Source organism: Sporothrix brasiliensis, assembly GCF_000820605.1.
Source record: "Sporothrix brasiliensis 5110 chromosome Unknown Cont18, whole genome shotgun sequence".
NCBI lineage: Eukaryota > Fungi > Ascomycota > Sordariomycetes > Ophiostomatales > Ophiostomataceae > Sporothrix > Sporothrix brasiliensis.
Window position 1 is genome coordinate 3606751 of NW_024467137.1, and position 26297 is coordinate 3633047.

General features: G+C 56.8%; 9 protein-coding genes and 2 non-coding genes across 11 annotated transcripts; 3 read left to right on the plus strand and 8 right to left on the minus strand.

Annotated features, from left to right (window-relative positions):
- Positions 1 to 903: 903 nt before the first annotated feature.
- Positions 904 to 1991, minus strand: SPBR_01854 (26S proteasome regulatory subunit N11; the record flags this gene model as incomplete). The annotated part of the gene is made up of 2 exons (XM_040760164.1): positions 904 to 1848; positions 1926 to 1991. 2 exons carry the CDS (start codon positions 1989 to 1991, stop codon positions 904 to 906), a joined length of 1011 nt encoding a protein of 336 aa, XP_040619950.1.
- Positions 1992 to 2821: 830 nt separating this feature from the next.
- On the plus strand, positions 2822 to 5445 carry SPBR_01348 (histone deacetylase 1/2; the record flags this gene model as incomplete). Its single annotated transcript, XM_040759659.1, has 2 exons — positions 2822 to 3025; positions 3103 to 5445. The coding sequence occupies 2 exons, from the start codon at positions 2822 to 2824 to the stop codon at positions 5443 to 5445; spliced, it is 2547 nt and encodes an 848-aa protein (XP_040619951.1).
- A 323-nt stretch (positions 5446 to 5768) lies between these two features.
- SPBR_01957 (trans-aconitate 2-methyltransferase) lies at positions 5769 to 6641 on the minus strand (the record flags this gene model as incomplete). Its single annotated transcript, XM_040760266.1, has 1 exon — positions 5769 to 6641. One exon carries the CDS (start codon positions 6639 to 6641, stop codon positions 5769 to 5771), a length of 873 nt encoding a protein of 290 aa, XP_040619952.1.
- Positions 6642 to 7534: 893 nt separating this feature from the next.
- SPBR_09517 lies at positions 7535 to 7629 on the minus strand. Its single transcript has one exon. It is a non-coding gene; the product is annotated as a tRNA-Phe (tRNA).
- A 302-nt stretch (positions 7630 to 7931) lies between these two features.
- Positions 7932 to 9953, minus strand: SPBR_01458 (uncharacterized protein; the record flags this gene model as incomplete). Its single annotated transcript, XM_040759769.1, has 1 exon — positions 7932 to 9953. The coding sequence occupies one exon, from the start codon at positions 9951 to 9953 to the stop codon at positions 7932 to 7934; it is 2022 nt and encodes a 673-aa protein (XP_040619953.1).
- A 475-nt stretch (positions 9954 to 10428) lies between these two features.
- SPBR_02052 (uncharacterized protein) lies at positions 10429 to 11051 on the minus strand (the record flags this gene model as incomplete). The annotated part of the gene is made up of 2 exons (XM_040760361.1): positions 10429 to 10475; positions 10526 to 11051. The coding sequence occupies 2 exons, from the start codon at positions 11049 to 11051 to the stop codon at positions 10429 to 10431; spliced, it is 573 nt and encodes a 190-aa protein (XP_040619954.1).
- Positions 11052 to 11794: 743 nt separating this feature from the next.
- Positions 11795 to 14680, plus strand: SPBR_01308 (uncharacterized protein; the record flags this gene model as incomplete). Its single annotated transcript, XM_040759619.1, has 1 exon — positions 11795 to 14680. The coding sequence occupies one exon, from the start codon at positions 11795 to 11797 to the stop codon at positions 14678 to 14680; it is 2886 nt and encodes a 961-aa protein (XP_040619955.1).
- A 339-nt stretch (positions 14681 to 15019) lies between these two features.
- SPBR_01258 (uncharacterized protein) lies at positions 15020 to 18366 on the minus strand (the record flags this gene model as incomplete). Its single annotated transcript, XM_040759569.1, has 8 exons — positions 15020 to 15902; positions 15965 to 16014; positions 16078 to 16239; positions 16296 to 16699; positions 16755 to 16842; positions 16900 to 17150; positions 17341 to 17659; positions 17716 to 18366. The coding sequence occupies 8 exons, from the start codon at positions 18364 to 18366 to the stop codon at positions 15020 to 15022; spliced, it is 2808 nt and encodes a 935-aa protein (XP_040619956.1).
- A 569-nt stretch (positions 18367 to 18935) lies between these two features.
- SPBR_09516 lies at positions 18936 to 19057 on the minus strand. Its single transcript has one exon. It is a non-coding gene; the product is annotated as a tRNA-Pro (tRNA).
- Positions 19058 to 19507: 450 nt separating this feature from the next.
- SPBR_01365 (Ca2+:H+ antiporter) lies at positions 19508 to 22016 on the minus strand (the record flags this gene model as incomplete). The annotated part of the gene is made up of 3 exons (XM_040759676.1): positions 19508 to 21344; positions 21431 to 21950; positions 22013 to 22016. The coding sequence occupies 3 exons, from the start codon at positions 22014 to 22016 to the stop codon at positions 19508 to 19510; spliced, it is 2361 nt and encodes a 786-aa protein (XP_040619957.1).
- A 1316-nt stretch (positions 22017 to 23332) lies between these two features.
- On the plus strand, positions 23333 to 24937 carry SPBR_01618 (ribosome assembly protein 4; the record flags this gene model as incomplete). Its single annotated transcript, XM_040759928.1, has 1 exon — positions 23333 to 24937. One exon carries the CDS (start codon positions 23333 to 23335, stop codon positions 24935 to 24937), a length of 1605 nt encoding a protein of 534 aa, XP_040619958.1.
- Between the last annotated feature and the right edge of the window lie 1360 nt (positions 24938 to 26297).

A 26297-nucleotide genomic window follows, 5' to 3' on the forward strand; every position in this document is an offset into this window, starting at 1 on the left:
TCATGCGAGCGGCCTGCTGCACGGCGCAGACCCGGCACGCGTGTACATGAGCGTGGGAAGAGGAATGTGTGTATGGCCGGGCCTGAGTATGACCAGACCTGTACCTGTAGTCGCCGCGACCTTGCTCAACGATGGTCTGCGGGTTGAAACGCGCTGCCAGCAGCCGCCTTCCAAGCTCGCAAAGGGTCGAGCGAAAGCCCATTGTGTTGCGTATGGTGGTTTGAGGGTGAGATGGTAAGTGAGAAGGGACCGGAAATCGACGGCTTTCTGCGTGATGACGGCTGCAGGTTGTGGCTGGGGATGGGAAGGACTGCAGCAGTGTGAGCAGAGAAGACAGCGTGGCCGTGGATGAAGTTGAGGGATGAGGAAGAACAAGCAGAGAAATGCGGCCGGTCACACGCTTTTATATCATCGTAGCACTTTCCCCAACTGTTGTTCGTTTCTGAACAATCGCCATGGTTTGTGGAAGGAACAAAGGAGGTTGCGCGTTGTGCCTGCCCGCACTGAACAAGACGATGGTTGACGTGAACAAAGGGCTCTTCGTTTGGCAGGAGCAGCACAACGCTTTGTATGGACATCGACATCGAACAAAGACGGTAGAATCTACATCAATCGCCATTCATGACAGAGATGCAATTCGCACTATCGCGTCTTGGATTGGATCGCACATGCGCATATTGTTGTCTAGCCTAACGCCTACCCGTACATGGCCGCCTGCTGTTGCTTTTTGTGACGGGGTCGCGAGTATGTGGAATAGAACAGGTAGGAATGGAGGGGGGGAAAAATAAGAAAGAAAAGAAAACATGCAATGCATTTCGAGTTGTCTACCATATGCTTTCCAGCAAGTTTGCGAGCCCGTTAAAAACCTCATGCTGTCCGCCTCCTGCCGCGTTCGTCTATCGTTCATAACTCGTCCTCAACGTCCATCTCGTCGTCCGCTGCGCTCTCGCCGTCCACCGCGCCCTCTTTCCGCGGCATCGTCGTCTCCTTGTCAATCATCTGCCGCGACACGGCCACAATATTGTCCTCAATCAGCTGCTGGCCCACGTCCTCCAGGTGCTTCTTGGGGTCCAGCTTGCCCACGTAGCGCGTCTTGAGCTGCTCCTTGGTCAGCTCAGTCTCCTCCTTGACGCGCTTCTCGTAGCCCTCCGCGAGGCCCACCAGCCGCTGCAGCCGGTCCTTGTTGTGCTCGCCCGCCACGCGAAAGTCCTCCATCTGCAGCGCCTCCGTCCACGGCTGCTTGTGCAGGTTCATCAGCATGTTCTCCTCCAGCGCGGTCTTGCGGTAGTTGATGCCGATCGAGTAGTAGTGGCGGTTGAGGCCGTGGATCAGGGCCTGGATCGACGGCTTGTTGAGGTGGCCCAGGTTGCTCGTGCTCTGCCGCGGCTCCTGGCCCATGATGAGCGTCTGCGGCGAGATAGACCGGAACGCGTCAATGACGACCTTGCCCTTGACCGACTGGATGGGGTCGATCACGACGGCCACCGACCGCGGTGTCAGCTGCTCAAACGACTGCTGCGTGTTGATATCCACCGAAGACAGCCAGCAGCCGAAGCCGGGGTGCGAGTGGTACCAGCCCACGACCGATTCGGGCCGGCCGGTCTGGCGCAGCATCTCCATCATCTTGGTCTGGAAGACGGGGTCGACGGCCTCGACGCTGACGCCCGTGCCGCTCTGCGGCATCGCAAACACGTCCACGACGCGCACCGTAAAGTCGTCGACGAACTCGCCCAGCATCAGACCCATGACCTCCATGGGCACGCCGGCGCGGCCGTGGCGCAGCATCTTGAGCAGCGCGAGCGAGGAGATGTACACCGTCTCGGAGTTGTCGATGAGGTTCGTGTTGTCCTGGGGAAAAGCCACCCTGTCAGTTCGATCTCGTTCCACAAAAGAACGTGCGCTTCACATCCCGCAAAAAGACTCACCGAGCTCGGCTGCGAGCCCAGGCCGGACAGGCCCTGGCCCGAGAACATTGACCGAAGGCGGTCCATGGTGTGCGTCGAGAGGCGGGGAGTGGAGGCGAGACGAAGAAGACGCCGGGATGCGGATACGATCGAGAAGCAGGTGCGCAATTGACAATCAGACAGACACGTCGACGCCAATATGATGGGGTGGTGCGAAGTGGTGATGTGTGCGTGCTATTTGTGATTTGTCCGGCGGCGGCTGTCCCTTGCTGTTTGCTTAGCAGTGCAAGGCCGCCCCCAGTTACGCCAACCTTGCGCAGCCTGGAGCTTTGCCCGCGTCCCACTGGGCGGTGGCGTGCGGCAAAACTACCAGAGCTCAATTGTGGTCACGTGCTGCTTATGTAAACCGCCTTATTCTGGAGGCTGGCAACCCTGAAGCGGAGCTATGATGCAGGTGCTTTGCACGGCTGGAGGCGCTAATCCACGTACGGCTAGCTTGCATGGGGCAATTGGGAAAGAGCGCCCGCCAAACCTGTGGATGCGCGCTGGTGCAGGAGCGAGGGAAGCCGACAACTGACTGCTCGAAGCACAAAAGTGTGCTCTCTCCATCGTCTGTTTCTCCTCTCCGTCTTCTCAGCTTTTTTACTTCCACCTCAACACGCCTGTTGTGTTGACTCCCCGGTGCCGTTTTCTTGTCTCCCAATTGGAGCAAGACGTCTTTTGCCTTTTGTCCGTATCGTTTTGACCCGGCCTGTTTTTTTTTGTGTTTCTCGACACCGACTTCCTTTTCTTTGGCCTCCCCGACGGTCTTCGATCTCCGCAGCCTACAAAACCTCGTCGATCTCCTCGACCTCCTCAGCCTCCACAACCCCGTCGACCTTGTCGACCTCCTCAACCTTCTTCCTTCCTCTCTCACGATGGTCACCGACGCTGCTGGTGTCGACCGCTCGCGGCCGCTGTACGATGTCGTGCACAACGACAAGAAGCGTGTGGCGTACTTTTACGATTCCGACATTGGCAACTATGCCTATGTCACGGGCCACCCCATGAAGCCGCACCGTATCCGGCTGGCGCACAGCCTGGTCATGAACTATGGCGTCTACAAGTTTCTGGAAGTCTACGTGCGTGCCGCCTGCCCATCATGCCTCCTCTGGCCTCACTGTCTTGTATTTCACCCGCTAACGGTCTCTTCACACAGCGCGCCAAACCCGCCGTCTTTATGGAGATGACCCAGTTCCACACCGACGAGTACATTGACTTTTTGCAAAAGGTCACGCCGGACAACATGGACAGCTATCAGCGCGAGCAGAGCAAGTACAATGTCGGCGACGACTGTCCCGTGTTCGACGGCCTGTTTGAGTTTTGCGGCATCAGTGCTGGCGGCAGTATGGAGGGCGCCGCCCGTCTCAATCGCAACAAGTGCGACATTGCCGTGAACTGGGCCGGCGGCCTGCATCACGCCAAGAAGAGCGAAGCTAGCGGCTTCTGCTACGTCAACGACATTGTGCTCGCCATCATCGAGCTGCTGCGCTTCAACAAGCGCGTGCTGTACATTGACATCGACGTGCACCACGGCGACGGCGTCGAGGAGGCCTTTTACACCACCGACCGCGTCATGACCGTGTCGTTCCACAAGTACGGCGAGTACTTCCCGGGCACCGGCGAGCTGCGCGACATTGGCATTGGCACGGGCAAGAACTACGCCGTCAACTTCCCGCTGCGCGACGGCATCGACGACACGTCGTACAAGACCATCTTCGAGCCCGTCATCGACGCCGTCATGAAGTACTACCAGCCCGACGCCGTTGTGCTGCAGTGCGGCGGCGACTCGCTCTCCGGCGACCGCCTCGGCTGCTTCAACTTGAGCATGCGTGGCCACTCCAACTGCGTCGACTTTGTGCGCAGCTTCAACCTGCCGACGCTCGTGCTGGGCGGCGGCGGCTACACGATGCGCAACGTGGCGCGGACGTGGGCCTATGAGACGGGCCGTCTGGTGGGCGTCGAGATGGACGCGGTGCTGCCGTACAACGAATACTACGAATACTACGGCCCCGACTACGAGCTGGATGTGCGGTCGTCGAATATGGAAAACGCCAACAACTATGAGTACCTCGAGAAGATCAAGATTGCCGTCATCGAGAACCTCAAGAAGACGGCCCCCGTGCCCTCGGTTCAGATGCAGGACATTCCTCGGCAATCCATGGGCATCACGGACGAGGAGGAGGCCGAGCTGGACGACCTCGACGAGGACGAGAACAAGGACGCGCGCGTGACCCAGCGCCAATGGGAGAAGAACCGCGCGCGGACGGACGAGTTCGACGAGAGCGACGACGAGGACTTGGCACGCGCCAACGGCGTCAACTACGATGGCCCGCCGCGGCGCTCCATCATGGACTACCGCAACCCGCATGCGGACTATGAGGTCGACAGCGGGGCCATGACGCCGACAAACGGCATTGGCAAGGCGGCGGCCGGCGAGGACGGCGATGTGGAGATTCCGGATGCCGACATAATTGCAGACGCCGAGGAGAAGGCAGCCAAGAACGAGGCCGACGCCGCGTCGGCTGCTGCTGCGGTTCTTGCGTCGTCGGCAGAGACCCCCAAGGCGAACCAGAACAACGGCGATGTAGCAATGGAGGACGTTGACACCACTCCTGCCACAGGCAACACAACTGAGGATAAGGCCGCTTCTGCCACTGGTAACACGGCCGAGGGTAAGGCCTCGCCGCCATCAGGCTCCAAGGAGAGCGATACCAAGACACCCGCTGGGGACGAGGCTGAGAAAAAGACGGCTGCCAAGCCGGCCGCAAAAGAGAATGGCGAGGCAGATGCCTCCGCTGCCGCGGCGGCTGCTGTTGCGTCTGGGAAGAAAGACGACAGCGGTGATGTGGAGATGACAGACGCCGCCGCCGACGCTGCTGGTCCTGCCGCAGAGGCTGAATCCACAGCACCTGCTGCCGATGCCGCCGAGGGCCAGGCCGATGCCGCTGGCAAGGACGCGCCGACGACCGCCGACACCACCGAGGCCACTGCCAAGGACAAGGAGGCGGCTGCTGCCAAGGACGAGAGCGACAAGCCGGCTGCTGCCGATGCCAAGGCCACCAAGGACGCAAAGGAGACAGCATCCAAGGCCGACAACGCAAAGGACGCAACCGATGCTGCTGCTGCCCCTGCGGCCGAGTCGGCCCCTGTCACTGACGAGCCTGCAAAGAGCAAGAAAGACGATACGGCCGCTGACGCTTCTGCCTTGGCTGCCGCCGACACACCGGCTCCGGCCTCTAAGGAGAACGGCGACAATAAAGAGGCCGATGCAGCCGCAGCGGAGAAGAAGGATGGTGGCGCTGGCGCCGGAGCTGACGCAAAGAAGGACGGCGAGGCCGATACCAAGGCTGCAGAGGCCAAGGACAAGGCCGCGAGCGAAGACAAGAAGGAGGCGGCAGCAACCACTGCCAACAGCAGCAAGGCAGAGACGGCCGCTCCGGCAGCCACATCAGACGAGAAAACCGCGACGGACACGCCGGTGAAGGAGGAGGCTGCCTAGGTGCCAATGTCCCCTGACATTTCTGATTGGCCAGAGTCGTTTTGAGGGACTCTGCATTGGCCCGTCTGCTGTTGCGTTTCGTCTTGTGCTTTTCATCTCCTGCGACTCTCGTTTTCTGTGGGAGCGGTAAATGATCATACCAGCGGCGTCTTAGGGGGGTTATGTTTCTACTCGTTGCCATTTTTTCACCTACTTGTTTTGCCGTTTGTTACTCTCTCGTTCCTTACCGTACTCTGCCTGTGTAGATGGATCCGTACTATACAAAAACGAACGCTTATGTTTCTATTCGTTCCATTATGTACTCTCTGCGTCGTCACCTACTTTTACTTCTTGACTGCCACGACAAACAGCCGCGGGTAGCGAATGATGACACTGTTGTCCACCCGCCGGTCGTACAGCTCGCCGAGCCGCCGCTCGTATGCTGCCACAAACGCCTGCTTGGTCGCCTCGTCCGGCAGCGCATTCACCCACGGCTGCAGGCCCGTCCCCCGCACCCACTCGACAATGTCCTTGGGGCCGCCCGCCAGCACATGGTTGTACACCGTGTGCCACACGTCCACGCTCTGGCTGTGTGGGATCAGCGCGTCGTAAATCTGCTCGGGCGTCTCGATCGGGTCGCGGTCGTGCAGCCCGCGCAGCGTCGCCACCCACGGGTCCGACGGCGACGTGCCCGGCGCCTCGCCGCGGGCCACCTCGCGCATCGCCTGGTGCGTGGGCTCCGACTTGTTGTCGGGCACCTGGTACGCAAACACGCCGCCCGACGGCAGCGCCGCAAACAGGCGCAGCACCGTCGGCAGGCGCTCGGCGAGGCTGAGCCACTGGAACACGGCGTTGGCCAGCAGCAAGTCGGCCGCACCGGGCGCCGGCGCATACGTGCGCAGGTCGGCCAGGCCAAAGTCCACGCCGGGCAGGGTCGCGCGCGCCTTGGCAATCATGTTGGGCGACGAGTCGACGCCCGACAGCTGCGCGCCGGGGAAGCGGTCGGCCAGGACAGCCGTCGAGTTGCCCGGGCCGCAGCCAAGGTCAATGATCCGGAGGGGCGTGTCGCCCTTCTTGTCGGACAGGGGGAACCGGCCGCCCGGTAGGGGCACACGGTGGACCAGGTCGTGGACAGCGCGCGTGCGCTCGTCATTGAACTTGAGATACTGGTCGGCCGACCAGTCCGTGCCGTCTTTGCCGTCTTTGGAGGTAGACATCGTGGCGGATGTCGCTGAGAAGAATCGAGATTGTGTGAACGCCGTTGTGGGTGGCGGAACAGTAAGGCCCGCTATCGGCGTGGCTGTTCGCAGGGGAGCGCGGCAAAAGGCACGCAATAGTGTCATATTAGTGGTCTGTTATGTCGACGATGTATCCGTCCTTCGTGTGTCGTGAATTATCTCGTGAGAGGCAAAGACGAGGAGAACTGGGCTGCTTAAGTATCGAATCAGTCGCTGACCTTTTCTGCTGACACGGCAAGGACGGCCCTTCCCCAGATTTACTTCTTGTGTTGTTTGTTTGGTGCCTTCCGTCATCGTGCCGTATGCACGCACCTTCCCCTTTCACTTGCGCACTTAAACCCGCCGGCAGCGAATCGGCGAATAAGTACGCTGTAATTCAGCGTAATTGCGCTGTAACGCCGCATGCCATAATGCCCCATGCGCTTGCTCGTAAGTCCTCGCCGCTTAGTCGGGGATTCGCCGGGCGTGCCTTCCGAGCCGAGGAGTTGCGAGATGTTGCGCTAGAAATTGAGAGAAAACTTCAACGGTTCGACTTTATGACATAACTGATACAAGTCTCGTGCCATAATGATTTTCTTTCTTTCTTGCGTTCTTTCTTTCTTTTTGTTTTAAAAAAAAAGACAGCTTTGTCCGGTCCGGGAGAGCAGAGTCCGTATGCTGCATCGAGTACGAAAGATAATTTTATTGTGTCAGTAACACGGAGTACTGAAATGAATAATACCAAAACAACGCGTAAAGTTGACAGCCCTTTGTTTCTACTTCTAAAAATATTTAAGAAGATTAGGAATATAATAAAAAAAAGCACGAGATGTTATAATTTTGCCTTTAACTAGTTGACTGGACAAACAGACCATCAAAAGAGCAGAAAAACGTGGGGCAACTCGGGATCGAACCGAGGACCTTCAGATTAATCGAATGACAGAAGTGGAACTTCAGTCTGACGCTCTCCCAACTGAGCCATTGCCCCGTTATTCGTTGGGTATGACTTGTTAAACTAACATTATATGTAGACGTCTTCGGTAAGTCTCCCATTCATTATCCGTCAACGATTTGTATAATAAATTCAAACTAACGTACACAACCCGTCTTCTCATGAAACAATCGAACGACAGCATGTCCATGACAAAAACAAGAAAGAAATGACCAAACTAAACCTTGCGGCAAAACTGCGACTATAACACACAACCGCCCCGACTGCTTGCATTGCAAAATAATCTCAAGAAAACTCCAAAGGTCCAATGCAAATTCTTCACCCACGGGACCACACAATCAGGCTCCCGCAACAGCCTCGTTCTCTTTGCGTCGCTCGTGCTTCCGTGCTTGGATCCTATCCAGAGCTGCACGCGATGCATAGCCCAGCGCATCCAGCTGCGCTCTAATCATCTCAAGGTTGCACTGGAGCATGTTATTGTCCGCGCCACCTGACTTGAGGAGAGGCTGTAGGCAGCCCAGCTGTGCCGCCGTCTGAGCTTTGATGAACTCGATAACCGCCTGCGCTTGCTCGGCACGGCGTTCTGCCTCACTAACCTCGGAAGAGGCCGGATTCTGAGGCTGAGGCGTGGCCGGCTCGCGGAGGCTCAGGTCACTTAGAACAGGCCTGGTATCGTTGTTCTTCTGCACGCGAGGCTTAGATACTACTGGGGCTGGCATCGCATCGCCAGCCTTGGCCGGCACTGCATTCTTGCTTTGCAGGACCTTTTTGGTCGGCGATGATAGAGTCTTGACCGGTGATGTCTGTTTCTTGGCTGGAATTGCCTCGGGCTTTGCCGGCACATCTTTTCTTGGAGGCTTCTGTGACATAGCCGGGGTGGGCTGCGTTTTGATCTGGGCCACTGGTGGCTTGGGTGGTAGCGACGGCGGGGGATGAGTCGGGCCGCACGGTGGCTTCGCTGGTGCGGCCTGGGGTTTCGGCGGTACCACTTGATATTTCACAGGCGCAGCCAAAACTTTGGCCACTGCCGCCCGGGACTTTATCGGAGATTGTCCGGTGAACAGTCTATGAAACTTGGTCGGTGAGTGTACCACAGCAGTTCTAGGCACCTTGTCCGGAACCACCTCACTGGCTGGAGCCTCACGCTTGGCCACTGGTCTGTTTGCAAGTTTATCGCTGCCGTCATTTACTTTGATCGGAGTCGGTGAAGCCTTGGAGGGTAGACTGGCAGAGCCACCAAGTGTCTTGGACGGCGACGGCTCGCTTGCACGCCGTGTAGGAGGAGGATCCTGAGCGGGCAGCGCTGGCGCCTTTTTTGGTGTAGATTGTGCTGCTGGGGCGGCTGACGTGAACAGAGATGATTTCCGCTTTGTTTGAGCACTCTGAGCCGGGGACAGCGGCTGATGCTCCGGGTTGGTGTAACTAACCGACCCGAACGATACACGCTTCCGAGGCCGCTCTAGAATTCCACCCGGCGGGTCGTCATCGGCGCCGGTGCTTGAGCTTCGGGCGTGCTTCTTGCCTTGGTTGATTCCAGACTCCGAAGCATTTGCTTTGTGGCCCGGGCTACCTAGCGGACCGTCCTGTTTTATTCTCAAATAGTCCGGCAGGATGAATTGGTCCGGAACCTTGCTAAAGCCACTGCCTTGGCTTTTTGCCGTGGAGCCCACACTGGCATCCCGAGCGGCTCCGACAGCACCATTGTTTCGCTCACTGGGATCGTTCTTTTTGTTGTTGTTTGTGTTGCTGCCGATGCTACCAACTGCCGAGCCATTTTCTTCACGTTCCGACTCGATTATCTCAGGGTACTTTGTCACGAACATTGAACTCGAGGCAGACGAAACCGACAGCGTTGGCGAGACAGCACCTGCGGGAATGTGTAGAGGTGCGAGAGCGGAAGCAATCGCAGCTGACGTCAAAGCACCGACGCAGTTTGGTACCTCGGGCTTGATCTGGCGCGCCAACTCTGCGTTGCTCCGTCCCTCTCTGTGCCAAGCAGAGTCGGATGGCGTTCTGCGAGCTTTGTACACCGGTGGGCCACTTGATGTTGGAGGAGTCAGGTCCGATACTCCTGCCCTTCCTAGGGCCTCATCCCCTGCCAGAGTCGACGCAGTGTTTGTACTTTTTGAACCAAGGACGTTGTTCACAGGACTTGTCGCACTGTTGTCAGACGTTCCCATCGGATGATTGGCAATCGCGTCCATAGCATTGCCAGCTGTTGCGGACGGATCGGGGCCTTTTCGGCCGATGCCAAATAGAGCGTCGATGGAGTCCGTAGTGACGTTGGAATTGGCCAGGGAAGATGTGATGCTGGTATTCGAGGTACGGGGAACAGCTATAGGAAGGCTAGGATTCCCCATTATGGGGCTTGAGCGCGTTGTAAGCGCCCCAGAGGTGACTGCGCAGCCCGTAGTGCTTGCTGACACATTGGGATTTTCCAAAGGCCTGGCACTTTGTGATGCTGTGTTCCCATTTTTCTGAGAAGAATGCATCGCGTCCAGTGCGCAGTCCCGCACCGGCGAGGGGGAGCGGTCACGCTTGGCCGAACGTGCGTTATCACGTATCTGGCACAGACGTGAAGCATGCACTGGAATTTCTGGTGGCCATACCAGGGCCTGCTTTGACACCGGCGTCTGCGACGGCCCGGATACATAAGCTTGGTCCTGGGCAACACTGTCAGACCCCCCATCACAACACGTAACTCTTGCGGCAGTTCTTTCTTGGTGTTTGCAATCGTGTGCGCCGGCAAGAGCACTGACCCATGCCCGTACAACAGGACTGACCTCTTGTTTTGGCACTGACACAGCTCCCATCCGCAATACCTCGCCACCTGATTCACTGCTTGCATATGACAAAGACGCGGGTGTTGTGTCTGGCGCGACCTGTGGCGGGCTTGCAACGAGAAGGCTGCCTGGGTTGGACTTGTACCGACTGCGCCAGGTATCGCGGAGCCGGCCCCAGGAGGCCGTGACATTGGCAGTGGGCCGTTGAGCTGTGGACTGGAAACCGATCCACTCGTCCACAAGGGAGCAAAGAATCTCCACAGACGTGGGCAAAACGTAATCAGTTCTCGAGAACCGCTGAAGAAACAGTCGCCTGCCTTCGACAAAGACGGACTGCGTCTCCTCCACAATGTGACCAGGCCAACCGCCAAGGTCGTCTCCCACAGCATTGTAGAAGCCGTCGCGGTGTGACGCTTCTCGGTAGAATATCAAGATGCGAAAGAGAAGGATGAGATTGTCGGTCGCGATGGCTGCCAACGTGCTGGTCGGTCCACCACCGTCGGCCAGGCCTTCGCTGTCGTTATCGATGCTTCTCTTGTCAATGCCACTGTGCCCAATCAGTTTGGTCTCGATGTGGTTGCGAATGTGTCTCGGAATAACCCTGGGAAATCGAAACGCTCCGAAGCGGTACTTGTAGGAGCCGTCCTTGCTTATCGAGCAGTACTTCAGAGCCATCATGGGCAACGGCCTGTCTTCCTGGAAGAATCGACAGCTAAGAGCAGCGAGTCCGTAGAAGATGAAGAAGAAAGAATAAAGACCAGAAGAGCCATTGCACTCAAAACAAATACGACTCCATCCCGGACAAGCCTACTTGCCCCTTTTGGTTGCCCAGCTCCAGCAGGTTGTTGGTCATCTACGGAAGGCGCGCGTCGTTTGCTCTGTGCGTCGCGCCGTTTGCACCTTCCTCGGCCGTCATAAACGTGGCACAGAGCACCAAAATGGGCCAATCCGCGACGGCTGTGCAGGAAACCGTTCCTTCCTGCAATAGGTCGCAAAATGAGGCAGGAGCATCGTAAAAGTGCGCAGGTGCGACCGATTGCAGCCGAAACTGATGATACTTGCGGACAGACCACGACGCGTAGAGGCGGAAAGGTAGGTCGTGCATACAGAACTTATAGCCTAAATTTTCAGGCATCCACACAGCCAGTTTTCAGGATGGCCAGAGGACGCCCAAAGCCTGGCTCGCCTGGGAAACCACTAAGCTCCTTCCCGCTCAAGATCCGTCATAGACCCACTTTTGTTTACTCCATCGTGCCTGCGCGCCTTCAAAGCTTCATTTCCCCTGTCGCTTTGCTCCCTTCCAACGACAACCCCTCTCGTTATCTCTTCTTTTCACGACGCCCTTTTCCGAAAGACATGGGACGCGGCGGCCCTGTCACACCCGCGCACACAGCGCCCTCGTCCATCCACTCAACACAATGAACTCGCTCCACCGCTTCCTCCCACGCGACGACGGCGTCGGTGGCAACTCGACCGACTGCCCCAGCGACAGCTATGTCTCGCCCGGCAACAAGGACACCCAGGTCCAGGCCGTCATCTCGTTTGGCCTTGGCATCGTTGCTCTGTTTGGCTTCTGCCTGATGCGTCCGCGATGGAAGTCGCTGTATGACGCACGCCGTCGGCGGCACCCCGATCTCGTGTCTGCGCTGCCCGTTCTCCCGGACTCGTTTTTCGGCTGGCTGCCGGCGCTGCTGCGCATATCAGAGGACCAGGTGCTGGCATCGGCGGGCCTCGATGCCTTTGTGTTCCTGGCCTTCTTCAAGATGAGCATCAAGCTGTTTGCCATTATGTTCTTCTTCGCCGCCGTCGTGCTCGAGCCGATCAACCAGCACTTCCTTTCCAAGCCCAAGACGCAGTCTGGGTCCCTCGGCGGCATTTTCGACGTCCCCAATCCGGTCGCCTCCAGCTACGGAGCCGTCGTCGACGACCCGGACGAGGACGACTCGTGGAACCGCGAAAAGGGCCACCTCTGGGCCTACCTCGTTTTCATCTACTTCTTTACCGGCCTCACCTACTACTTCATGCGGTCCGAGACCTTCCGCGTCATCAAGGTCCGCCAGGAGTATCTCGGCTCCCAGGCCACCATCACCGACCGCACGTTCCGGCTGTCGGGCATTCCGAGCGAGTTTCGTGCCGAGGACAAGATCAAGGCCCTCATCGAGAAGCTCGAGATTGGACGCGTGGAGAGCGTGACCTTGTGCCGCAAATGGGGCCCGCTCGATGCCCTCGTTGCGGAGCGTGGAAGAGTCCTCCAGAAGCTCGAGGAGACATGGAGCGTCTACCTTGCGCAGCCGGTAGCGAAGATCCAGTGGCGGCGGCAGCGGCCGCGGCGGCAACAACAGGCGGCCAGCCAGGCCGGGAATCAAAACGACGTGGCAGAGATCGACGAAGAAGCGGCCCTGGGCGGGAGAGAAAATGCAGAGATTCCGGCCAACGAGGGCGACAGTCTTCTCCCGGAAAACGGTGAAAACGACGACGACGACGACGACAACGGTGATGCCAATGACGACATTGCCACCGATGCCGCCCGGGCAGCGCTCGAACGGAATCGTCCGCAAGTCCGCATCTGGTACGGCCCTCTCCGTATGCGCTACCGATACACTGACGCGATCGACTACTACGAGGAGCGCCTGCGCCGCCTCGACGAGAAGATTCGTGCTGCTCGCCGCCAGCACTACGACGCCACCGATCTGGCCTTTGTCACAATGGACTCCGTGGCCGCGTGCCAGATGGCCATCCAGGCCGTGCTTGACCCGCGGCCCGGTGAGCTGCTCGCTCGTTTCGCGCCCGCGCCGTCTGACGTCATCTGGCCCAACACCTACGCCTCCCGCACGGTCCGTCGCTCGCGCGCCTGGATCATTACCATCTTCATCACCGTGCTCTCCATTGTATGGCTGATCCCCGTTGCCTCCCTCGCGTCGCTTCTCAGTCTCTGCACCATCCAGAAGTGGGCACCGAAGCTGGCCGAGCAGCTGTCGCAGCATGACGTGACCAAGGCACTGGTGCAGACTGGTCTGCCAACGGCCGTCGTCTCGCTGCTCAACGTGGCCGTGCCCTACCTGTACGAGTACCTGTCCAACCGCCAGGGCATGCTGAGCCAGGGCGACGTCGAGCTGTCCCTGATTTCCAAGAACTTCTTCTTCACCTTCTTCAACATTTTCCTCGTCTTCACCGTCTTCGGCACCGCCACGCGCTTCTGGACCGTGCTCCGGGACAGCCTGCACGACACCACGTACGTCGCCTATGCGCTGGCACGCGAGGTGCAGCGCCTCAATGTATTCTACCTCAACTTCGTCATGCTGCAGGCCCTTGGCCTGTTCCCGCTGCGCCTTCTCGAGTTCGGCTCCGTTGCCCAGTACCCAATCAACCGCTTGGGCGCCAAGACGCCGCGCGACCGTGCCCAGATCAGCACGCCGCCCATCTTTTCGTACGGCTTCTTCCTGCCGACCGCGCTGCTTGTGTTTATCCTGTGCCTCGTCTACAGCGTCATGCCGCGGGGCTTTCTGGTTCTCCTATTGGGCTTTGTGTACTTTGTGCTTGGCTACACCACCTACAAGTACCAGCTGCTGTACGCCATGGACCAGCCGCAGCACGCGACCGGCGGTGCCTGGCGCATCATCTGCTACCGCATTCTGCTGGGCCTTGCCGTCTTCCACCTCACCATGTCGGGGTACCTCGGCGCCAACAAGGCGTACGTCCAGGCGACGCTGGTGCTCCCGCTCTTCTTCTTCACGGTGTGGTACATGTACTTCTGGCGGGGCCACTTTGAGCCCCTGACACACAACATCGCGCTGCTTAGCGTTCGGCGCGACGGCGATGCGTCGCCGCTGAGCGACGAGGATGTGCACAACGGCCTCGGCAACCAGACCTTTGCACGACGCCGCCGGACCTGGCGCCGCCGCCGCACGAGCACCCTCGACGAGAACCGCGACAGGGGCTCGCGCTTCGTCAACCCCAGCTTGGTTGTGCCGCTCGTGCAGCCGTGGATCTACAAGGACCCGCCGCCCTACGAGCCGCACCCCGACGATGAGGTGTTTGTCAATGGCGACAGCGATGACGCAGATGCCGACGACGACAACATCAACTACATAGATGGCATCCTCCGTGGAGGTGGAGGTGGAGGCCCTGACGCGCCTGGGCCGTCGGGTCTGTCGCAGCCCTCCGCAGCCAACGGAGAGGATTCGTCCCGCAGCCGCCGCAGCGCGTCCAGCTCGTTTAGTCTAGGCGACACACACATCTGGCGTGATGCCAATACGCCCCCGTCGGGCGGCGAGGCTGCAAGTGGCACTGTTAATAACTCATAGCCGGCTTGCTGAACCCTTTGCTCCAATCTTCTATCCCAACCTTTCCTATTGTCTGCTTTCCTTATAATTCTCCTGTTTAACTTGTTCTCCTTTTTTGTCTTGCCATGTACCTACTTTGTGAGCCCACTGCACTATTTACGACGCTCTTTTCATGACTAGCCCTATTTCGCTGTGTCGATATACCACATAGAATGCTGCTTTCCATTTCCATTTTCCGTTTTTTCTACATTAACACTATACATACTGTTCTGTCACTGTCCATACGTTGTTTACATAATTGACGAAATTACAGTAACTGGTGCGTCTATGATAGCTTGTGAAGCGTAACAGTCTAAAATATTAGTACATTTCTTCGTCAGAGTCGTTCCCAATGTCCTCCATATCGCTCATGTGGTCTTCATCAAATTCCTCGTCATCTTCAATCACAATGGCGTTGGCAGCGCTTCCCGGCCGGTATAAGTCATCGTAGTCATCGTCAACATCGTCAACATCGTCAACATCGTCGTCAGTGCCGCCGCCAAACAAGCCCAAATCGCTGGGTTTCCTGACTGCATATTGTCCCTTGCGGGCCACTCTTGCCATGTTTTCCTCTGCCCCATTATGCTCTCCGTCTCCGTCGTCGTCGCATTCATTCTCGTTACCGTCCTCCTCGACGATTGCATCTTCGTCATCGATTGAGCCAATCATCCTAGCACAGAAGTCGTCGTAGATCTGCGTCAGATACTCCGCGAGCTCTTCGTCACCGGCGTCGCTCACGTATGCAAGCTTTAGTTGTCGAACGAGATTCGCCACGAGCTTGCGCCGCTTGGCCTCTTCCATCTCTTGCCGGTCACGCTTGCTAGCCTGTGCCTCCGCACGTAGCTCGGCGGCTACTTTCTCGGCATGGGCAATAAACGTCGCTGGGAAGCCCACTGCTTTAGCCAAAGCGATGCCGTAGCTCACCTCTGGCTCAGGTCCCTCGGCCACGCGGTATAGCATGTTCATGACGGGAACATGGGTAGCCGACTCTGAGTATTCGGTCACTGTTCTCAAGTGGCGGTTCACGACCCCAATGTTGATCGCCAGCGCCTTGGCCAGCTCGGAAAAATGCGTAGCAAAGTACACAGTTGCATTGCTCTGAAGAAGTGCTTCGGACATAGCTGCTGCAATGGCTAACCCATCTTGCGTACTGGTGGAGCGTCCCAGCTCGTCGACAATCACCAAACTCTTGTTGTTGACGTTTCTATCGCATGAGTTAGTGATTGGGAGGTAGAGAGAGGCGCCTATACGATGGACAAAACACACCTGAGAATGAATGCCATTTCTCGCATCTCGATCGAGAAGGTCGACTGGTTCTGTTCCATGGTATCGTCTGTTGATACACGAGCAAAAAGGCTTTGCATGATTGGAATACGAACAGATTCGGCGGGAATGTAGCAGCCAATTTGAGCCATGATTTGCAGCATTGCGATGGACCGTATATATGTGCTCTTGCCGCTCATGTTTTGGCCCGTAATGATCTGAAAGCGGGTCTCTTCGGTGACAAAATAGTCGTTGGGGATGCATTTATTGTGGCCGCGCTATGGTAACGTCAGTACCTTCCCCTTGTACATGTAGAAGCTGAATGCCATCATACCGAGTCCAGAATCGGATGCCGACCACCAACAAGAGCGTATGAATCGGTGTGAATCAATGGCCGCTTGTATGTGTACGTCCTAGTGGACGTCGCGAAGGAAGCCAGGAGGTCGAGAAGCGCAATGCATTCGCAGTATTTGAAGAGCGTTGAGACTCGCGGTCGGATCTGGGAGAGCAGGCTTTTGATGACCTCGTCACTCTCGACTATGGCTCTATGAACAGCCTCGTTTATGCGCTCATTGTAACCTATGAGCTTCAGTGTCTGACACTCGATAGCACCCTTGACCGGTTTGGTATTCACCAACACAGGCGGTGGACCTTGCGGGCCAAAGTCCTTTGCGTTGACTTTAAGGTAGAATTTTCTTGTAGCTGTGTATTTGAGCGCAACTTTGACACGAATCTCGTCTAGAATGTTTTGTAAGCGTAGGTACAAAGCTTCAAAGGATCAAAAGGTACTTACCCTCCAGATCATTCACGTAATCGTGAATCTTTCTGCTAAAGTCTTCATAGAGTTTTCTTTGAATGTCAAGACTGACCGAGATCTCAGGCTAGAGTCCCGTCAGTACATGTCACATGTCACATTGCAGCGTGCAGCTTTTACAAACCTTGACTGTATGAACCCTTTGGTTTCGTAACTCCAGTGGCTTGGTAGCATATGCGGCGTCCCGGTCGATTGTGTCCCCAATAATCCCCAGGATTCTGTCTGCTCGAGCTGGAAGACAATTGCTGCGTATTTCCAGCAGTAGATCGCATGAGACGTCGGAGAGAGACTCGAAGACTTGGGGTATGGCTGTCAAGAATGCCTTGAGCTTGAGGATGTTGTTGATCGCCTGCTCAGATTCGTATATGGAGCCGTCTTTTGGCAGAATAACAAGCTGAGAATACTTTGTTAGTTGGTTTGACAGACATATGGCATGATTGTTTTGTAAATCTTGGTCACCTTTGTCAAGAGCCGTTCCACATCACCGAGAGGCTTCAACTTTTGAAGTGCTAAAGCATATATCAGCGAACGTATCCGATCGAAGCACACACTTTGGCTTTCATACCTTCTACAACTTTGTCAAGCAGACCGTCCTTGTGCGCCAGCTCTCCCACAGCCTCGTAACGCGGGTTTAGAACGGCTGCAAGTGTTGATGGCTGCAGAATGTTACTTCGTAGGACTCGCGACCCCATTGGCGTCGTCGTACGGTTCAGGAGGCCATACAGGCAGTCTTTTGAGCGGCTATTGATGGCATTCTGGATTAGTTCCAGGGACCGAATCGTTGGCAGACTTATCATCATGGCATCACTAGGAGGCTGGTATTTGATGCGCACAGAGTGGTCATCAAAGTCGATTCCCATGTCGTCCGTGAGAAATTTCATCGCCTACGGAAGTTAGCTTGTGCATATAATTCGTGCACTGAATCACATCTGGTTCTTACCGCTGAAAAGGCGCAAAGCAGGTGGAAGTTGTCCTTGACAGCAACTTCGAGAGAAGGAAGATCTTCAGTAAAGGCCACCCGCTGGAGAGCGAGCATCCCGTCGTCAGCAGACCAGGCAGGTTTGGCCCTCTCGACAATAGGCAGGCCACGCAGCTCTTCTTCAATGTGTGGCCGCAAAGCCAGTCCCGACTGGACGGAGGACGCCTGCGTCGGCTGCATCAGAATGCGAGAGACTTCCATCATTTGGATTTTGTGGATAGTTCCTTGGTAGTACTGTGTATCAGCCACGGTAGTGAGCACTGCCTCGGCAATGGGGACGTTGACAAACGCGAGCCCGACAGCGCGGTTGACATTGTTGGAGTCGCAGACAGCGCACACAACACCACGATTCTCATCCGGGCCGATAGGGAAGGGCGGGCGCTGGTCAGTACCACCTGGACGGCTGATGGTGCCGGATGCGCGGCCGCTGCCAACGCCGCTGCCAGTACCTCGCCCCTGCAGCGTGCTCGGTGGATTGTATGCACTGGGTGGGTTCAGAGCATTTCGTGTGTTGATGGCGGCCCAGCGCGAGCTTGTCGGTGTTGTGAATGACCGGACCGACGGCTGGGATGACCCAGCCAGGCCCCGATGCGCTGTCTTTTCCGAGTACATGGTGTTGCTGTTTTTTCACGAAAGGAGGAGAAACGAAGGGAAAAAAGGGGGCAGATTTAGACGATACGAAAAGGGGTAACAAAATAGAGAAGTTCCCCGTTGGTGCAATGTGTCGAACTGGAAGGAGCGATGGGTAATGATGTGAGGTATTACATGGCAGGCGCAGCCAGTCGTGTAAGTCCCAAAGAGGCAGGTACATCCATGTGCAATACGTGAGCACAAGGTGCATTCCCTGTTTTTAAGTAGTATGGCTTCGTCGGGTTGTCTCACCGTGTCAACATGCTACTCTATGAGGCAGTAATAATGGTTATTAGTCTGTTATTGTTTTATTATTGTTTTGTTTCAACGTTTAGACAAGTAAGGAAAAAGACAAAAAAAATTTAAGAAAAAAATAAAAAAAATAAAACCAATTTAAAACAACAGTTTTCGCGTAAATTAAGAATCTCTGAAACAGAACCATAAAAGAAAAAAAAAAAGTAGGGAACATAAAAGGAATGTACGAAAAGAGAAACGGTAGAAAAAGCAAAAAGAAGACCAATTTGTCAAATCATATTCCGAAGAATTAATTTGGGCTCAGTCGGGGATCGAACCCGAGACCTCGCACATGTTCCTGCTAAGCAGAAGGGCCGGCTATTCCTTGGTAGGACAACCTTTTCCCGAAGCGCGAATCATACCACTAGACCACTGAGCCAGTCATGTTACTTGATGGAAACTGGACTCGTGTCTGTGCTTATGTAGGGTGGCGTAGGTGGGGCATTTGGGCGACGCCAAACAGGCTGCACTTCGACATTGAGCCGGGATAGATTGTGGCTATTGGAATCCATTGACTTTATTTTCTGCAGGGAATTCAGTGACACAAAAATTACATGGACAGACGTTCTCTTGGCCAGAAGCAAGAATAGTTACAAACAATTGTCGAATTATTGTACTCCATTATTATGCCAGGGTATTGCGTTTTCTTGTCCTCGCCGAATCTTTCCTTTCCTGAAAACACACGCTATCATTGTTGAAACAACAAAAAATTGGGAATAAAAAATGTAGAAAATACAGAAACAGAGGTGCTACTTGTAGCATGTAAAGGACACAACGCAATTGAACGCCAACTCTATTCCTTGGCCTGCATTCAGAGTCCCCGTTTACCTCACATGAGGCTCACGAGACCGCGCACAGCCATCTTCGCCGCCTCCACCGTCACAGACTCGGTCACGTTGTCCGTGCCGCCGCCCAGCGAGTTGGCATCGCCCTTGCCCGGGTAGAAGAAGGAGGCCACGGCAATGATGACATAGGCAGCACAGAGCAGCGCGCCCTCGAGATAGTTGCTGCGGCCGTCGAGCACAAGGAAGTTGACGATAAAGGCCGAGACAAACATGCTGACCGTCTCAAACAGCGTAAAGTAGAGGCTCATGTCCTTGCCCATGATCCAGCCTAGCAGGACGACAACGGGCGTGACGAAAATGGCAATCTGGATGGACGAGCCCAGGGCGACACCCAGGGCCAGGTCCATCTTGTTCTTCATGGCGACCGTGACGCCGGTGACGTGCTCGGCGGCGTTGCCGACAATCGGCAGCAGGATGAGACCAATAAAGGCCTCGGAGATGCCCGAGTTGCCGCTGACGACCTCGTTGATGGAGCCCACCATGAACTCGGCACACAGCGCGACGAGACCGGTCGACACGAGCAGGAGGAGGACGGCCGTCGTGCGCGAGATCTGCGGCTCTTCTTCCTCGTCGTCCTCGTCCCCGTCACCGGCCGCCGGTGCCATAAACGTGCGGCGATTGACCATGACGGGAACAATGGGCGGCAGCGCGCCGGGCTGGTTGCGATAGCTGCGCGTCTCAACGGGCATGGACGCCGTGCGGCGCAGCTGGGGCTGCGGGCGGGCCTGATTCGACGCCGCAAAGGCGTCGGGCGTCGACAGCGGTTGGGCGTTGCTGCGGCTACTGCTGGCCTGCGCCTCGCCCGCGCGCGCATGAAACACGTTGTCAGGCAGTGTTTTTGTCAGGCCGCCCGGTCTGGCCAGCCAACGCAGAGTGAAGGGCTGCGGCCGGGGCGCGGTCTGGGCCTCGACATCCGGTCCCAAGGCAAAATCAACGCGGCGGACGCTGCCGCCCGCACCCACTCCCGATTCGGGCAAAGCTGCCATGCCGCTCGATGCGAGGACGGCATTGACATCGTCGTCTCCCTCGGCGGCACGGGCAGCATCGCTCTTGGCCTCGGCCACCTTCTTCTTCTTGTGATGCTTGCGCTTCTTCTTGTCGCGCGGCTTCTCTTCGGCGGCCTCATCGTCCTCATCATCGGCGACAACGCCGTTGTCGATAACAGGTACCTCGGCCGCGTCGCTTGGGCCACCGGCGGTTGTGCTGCCCGAGGCAGAGGCGGACGCCACTTCATCATTATGCGGGAGGGCCGACGTCGGCGCGCTATTGGCATCCGTTGAAGCACTGCGGTTGTGCATCTTCTTTCTGCCCTTCTTGATCGCGCGCTTGATACGCTTGGCCGTGCTACGCGACGCGTCGGAATCCGAGTCCCCATGAGACGAGTCGGAGGATGTTTCAGACGAAGACGACGACGACGAGTTGAAGTAGCTGGCGGCGGGGCCGGGGAGCGATTCGCGCTCGACAATGTGGCGGGGCGTCGACTCGTACATGTAGGCATGCGAGTTAAGCTGGAAAACAAGGTACAGGACGTACACGAGTAGGAGAACGACGCTGGTGCCGCGGCTGACCTCGAGCACCTTTGTGTCGGCGTTGGTGGCGCTGCTGAAGGAGGCGTGGAATGCGGTGGGAAGCAGCAGGCTGCTGACACTCAAACTGAGCAAGCAAGCGCTCATCTGCGTGACTGTGCTGTTGTAGATCTGCTCGCGGTAGCGGAGGCCACCTAGTAAGAAGCACATGCCGAGAATGAGCAGCAGGTTGGCCAGGATGGAACCGACAAGAGACGCCTGGACAATCTCGATCTCGTCTTTTACAAGCGCGATGCTGTGGCCAGTGGATGGTTAGCATGGTCGACTGGTAGCTCAGTATGGCTTATAAAGCGTAGACAGGGGAGGACGGCAGTGACGTACATGAAGATGATCAGTTCGACCGCGTTGCCAAACGTCACATTCATCAACGCGCCGACCGTATCGCCCATACGGCTGGCGACGCTCTCGGTCGCGTGGCTCAGCAGACCGGCCAACGGGATGATGGCAATGGCGTTCATGGCAAAGACGACGCCGGCTGACAGTTTGGCAAAGTGCGCGGCGATGCCGACGGGCACAAAGACGAGCAGGACATTGACATAGCTGGAAAAGAGGATGTCTTTCACGGTCAAGACGAAGCGCATGGCAACGTTTGGTTTTGTAGCGCCGCTATTGGCGGCTGCAGTGTTGTCGTTCTTTTCATTTTCGGTCGGCGGTATTACGCTGCCAGCGGCGGCGGCATCGCCGCTGGGGATCTGATTTGATACAACGCCACCCGGTCCATGGGTCGGTTGACTTGACGGTGCGCGCGAGGTTGTGCGCGCAACGCCCGTGTTGGTACGCCTGGTGCTGGCGACGAGCGGCGTACCGTGAGCTTTCTGCCGCGCCCAGTATTGGATGCGGTCTTTACGAGGTCAGCAGTGCCCAATTGAGGCTCTGAAGGGGAGGATTGGGTGGTTGACATACGCATTTCGTAGAGACGCAAGAATTTCGCGACTCAGACGCGTCGAGTCGATCTCGGCGAATTTTTATTTTTAGTCGATGCGAGATCTGTGGCGATGCTGGGGTAAGAGGAAAAAAGGCGTTAGGTACGTCAATGTTCCAAACGAAAACGAATGCCAACAGCCAAGAGAAGCTTGTCAACGGGATGTGCCTCGACTTTAAAGAGATACAAGACCACCAAGAACGGGACAAGAAAGTCGGCTGCAAAACGAAGGTGAAATCGCTGGCAGTTACTGGACTGTGGCGAGCGAAGAAATGAAAGTCACAGTGACGACAATCTTGGCAAGCCGCCTAACAGCTTGGCGCGATAGGAAGCATTACGACGTAGACAAGCGACGAAAACGGCAGTGACGAGCGGCCTGGCCGCCTGGGGCGACGCTGGAAGAAGGAGCAATAGGCGAAACAACAACAGAGATCGCGCCTTCCAGAGTGACGACAGGCGAGCCGGTTTTGTTTGAGCCCCTGTTGGCAGGTGCAAGGCGCCTGGATTGGCCAGTGTCGGCGGCAGGTACCCACTAGAACAGCATGCCAAGGCGCTAACAATGAAAAATTAAAGGATAAGCTAACACTGCGCCACAGGCCCTCAGTTTACCAAGGCATCTTTGTGGTTTTATTACAGCGTGTTTTGTGTTGTCGCCGCGTAAGATGCCCCTGGATCGAGCTTATCTACAAGGGCAAGTGCGCGTGGATGAAGGAGCGAAGGATAGGTAAAGTCGGACAGAATAAAATGACATAAATCACGAAATCAACAGAAGGAAGGAGCGAGGCAGACGCAGGAGGTAACCTACGGAGCAACACTGCACATTCTGTTAGGAGCACTGAAGTGACGCGCGGTACACTGATTCCAGACTGACCTCAATTAACTGTCGCCTGGCGCTGGACTGCCTTGGAGAGGAAATGCGTCGACGCGCAATGACTTCATCGTTACGGCCAAGGATTATTGCGCATCTGAAAGTGGGCGCTAAAGTGAACTAAAGAGGGCTAGAACAATGTGCTGTTCCTGCTGACTTTACTGGACAATTTACTGACACGGCGCTGGAAAATTGTGTGGGGCGGGCACATATGGCGTGCGATAAGATAAGATAGCCGATAACGAAAAAAGGAAAAGTTTCGTTCAGTAGGCAAGAGCGACCCTGAAATTCGTCCGTAGACTTGCTCTCTTGTTTACCTGGGCAGACTTTCTGGCCACCAACGCAGCTTTGTCCAGTTCCTCTCTTTGTCATACCCTCTTTTTATCTAGTATACCCCTCATCTTCGCACGCACACGCACACGCAATCACACGAATGGCGACGCTCGTGCCACCGCCGCCCAAGCGGCAGCGGCGCGAGGAGATCGCGCGGACCAAGGTGCAGCAGGATGTCAACGCACTGCTGCCACCAGACCACGGCTCGTTCAAGGCACGGTTTATCGACGCCGATGGCCAGCAGATGGCCGATGTGGTCGAGGTGCCGATCGCCGATGCCTCGGAGAAGAATGTGTCGCTGCTCCTGAACACGCTGCTCGGCCGCGACCAGGACGAGTTCCTGCCCTACCGCTTCCGCATCCACATCCCGACCGACGCCACCGATGCAAAAGACGACAAGAAAACACCCCTCGTCGTCGACCAGTACCCGACCGACCTCTATGCCCTGCTGCGCAGCCACGGCATCGACAACCCCTTTGAGACGACGCTGACGCTCGCCGCCGAGCCGCAGGCCGTCTTCCGCGTGCAGAGCGTCACACGGCTGGCGCACCGCATCCCTGGCCACGGCCAGTCGATACTGGCAGTTGCCTTCAGTCCAGCCGCCAGTCGGCTACTGGCCACCGGCAGCGGCGACCACACGGCACGCATCTGGGACACGGAGACGGGCACGCCCAAGTTCACGCTCAAGAAACACCGCGGTTGGGTGCTGGCCGTCGCCTGGTCGCCCGACGGGACGCGGCTGGCTACGTGCAGCATGGACGGCAGCGTGATTGTGTGGGACCCGGAGACCGGTCTGGTGGTGGGCAAGGAGCTGACCGGCCATTCCAAGCCCGTGCTGGCTCTGGCCTGGGAACCGTACCACGCGATGCAAGACGGCGTGCTGCAGCTGGCGAGCGCCAGCAAGGACGGCACCGTGCGTGTGTGGGCAGCCAACTCGGGCACCGTGCAGCACGTCCTCTCGGGCCACAAGGGCAGCGTGAGCTGCGTGAAATGGGGCGGCGCGGGCTACATCTACAGCGCGTCGCACGACAAGACGGTGCGCGTCTGGGATGCGGCGCGCGGCACGCTGGTGCACGAGCTCAAAGCACACGCCCACTGGGTCAACCACCTGGCGCTGTCGACGGACTTTGTGCTGCGGACGGGCTACTTTGACCACCTGACGGGCGGCGGCGGCGCCGCCGGCGCCGAGGGCATCCCGACGACGGACGAAGCGAAGCGCGAAAAGGCGCGCGCACGCTACGAGAAGGCGGCCGGCGCGCACGGCACGAAGGGCGAGCGGCTGGTGTCGGCGTCGGACGACTTTACCATGTACCTGTGGGACCCCAGCAAGACGAAGCCCGTGACGCGCATGGTGGGCCACCAAAAGGCCATCAACCACGTCACGTTCTCGCCCGACGGCCTCTTTGTGGCGTCGTCGAGCTGGGACAACCACACCAAGATCTGGCGGGCGCACGACGGCAGTTTCAGCAGCACGTTGCGGGGCCACGTGGCGCCCGTGTACCAGTGCTCGTGGTCGGCCGACTCGCGCCTGCTGGTGACGGCGTCCAAGGACGCGACGGTCAAAGTGTGGAACGTGCGGGCGGCCAAGCTGGCGGCGGACCTGCCGCACCACGAGGACGAGGTGTATGCGGTGGAGTGGAGTCCCGATGGCCAGCGTGTCGCGAGCGGCAGCAAGGACAAGGCGGTGCGGCTATGGCGGAATTAGGGAAACGAAGGACGACGTAAGCGGGACACAAAAGGCATATGCAGGTGATTCGGGCACCTGCAGGCGTTGGGTAACAAAATCTTTTTTTTGTATAGCACATTTTGATTTGCATGTGGCTTTTCTCCTTCCTTTTTGCAGTGTTTTTCTTTCTTTCAATTTTCTAACTCACATGCCATACATTGACACGTCTACATTGCGTTTCTGCGCGTCTGGTTGGCATGTTCCTGATGACCCTTGATGGTGACAACAACTGTGGCTGCTGTGGAAGGATATCACAAGATGTCACCCGGTTTGAAAACGAAATGTGAAAACGTGGTGTAATAGTGCCACAGACGGTTTCCGAAACCAGCGGTTATGCGATCTTGGCCGCTTTCAGCGACCTGCACTGCGGCTTCGGTCACAAGGATGAAGTTTGATACCAATGCCTTTGCTGCCCTGCTTGGCAATGACAAGACACTACATCAAAGAGCATATACAGCACGCAAAGAGCCGAGCTACCCATCTGGGCAACTCGTGTCCCCGCTGCTGTTCATTGGCATTGGGTCGGTTGTCAGGGTCACTTTAGAGAGAATAGGGCTTCATCTACCCCGGGAACAGCGTTTCCTGCAATGGGGTGGACGTCTTTGCCTATAAGAGCACGAGGGTCCTGAAAAGATGGTGTGCTTGGTCTCGGCAAATACGCCACTGTAGCAAATGTCTGCACTTTCACGATGTTGTCGTGGCATAAGAGCAGTGGCGGCAAACGATCGAGGCGTAAGAGGAGACATACAGTCGACACGAGAGTACTGAGAGAGTATGGAGGGGAAAGAGAAAGGAGCACGCACGCGAACACACATAAAAAAAAAGGATAGATGCGGGTGAACAGACAGGATGCATCCGACCAAAACAAGCCGAGATACCACGTTTCTCCGTCCCCTCATTCTCACCACACCCAAAAGACTGCACATGCAATTTTCCATGCACGGCCTGCACCTTTTACTTTCTTTCTTTCTTTATTTTTTTCTTTTTCTTCTTCCTTTTTTTCTTCTTTTTACACAACCCCTCCATCTCATTTAGTCTCCCAAGGAACCAGTGAGCCGGGCCGATCGGCCATACCGGTCAACAAGTCGCCTTTTTGTCTAGGCCGAGCGGCTATTGTCGTGGCCAGCCAGACCCTCTCAGAGATTCTCCGTCTTTTCAGCTTTCGGGCCTTTGCCAAATGGGCAAGGGATACCTCTGAGATACAAGTTTCTTCTAGCCATGCAAATGGGGCACGTGTGTGTCGCCTTTCCGTTATCCGTCCAGACGGGAGAACTGGAGAACGGGAAGACGAGAAAGAAAGTGAGATGGCCTATCCGATGGCATCGTCGTATTTCTATTC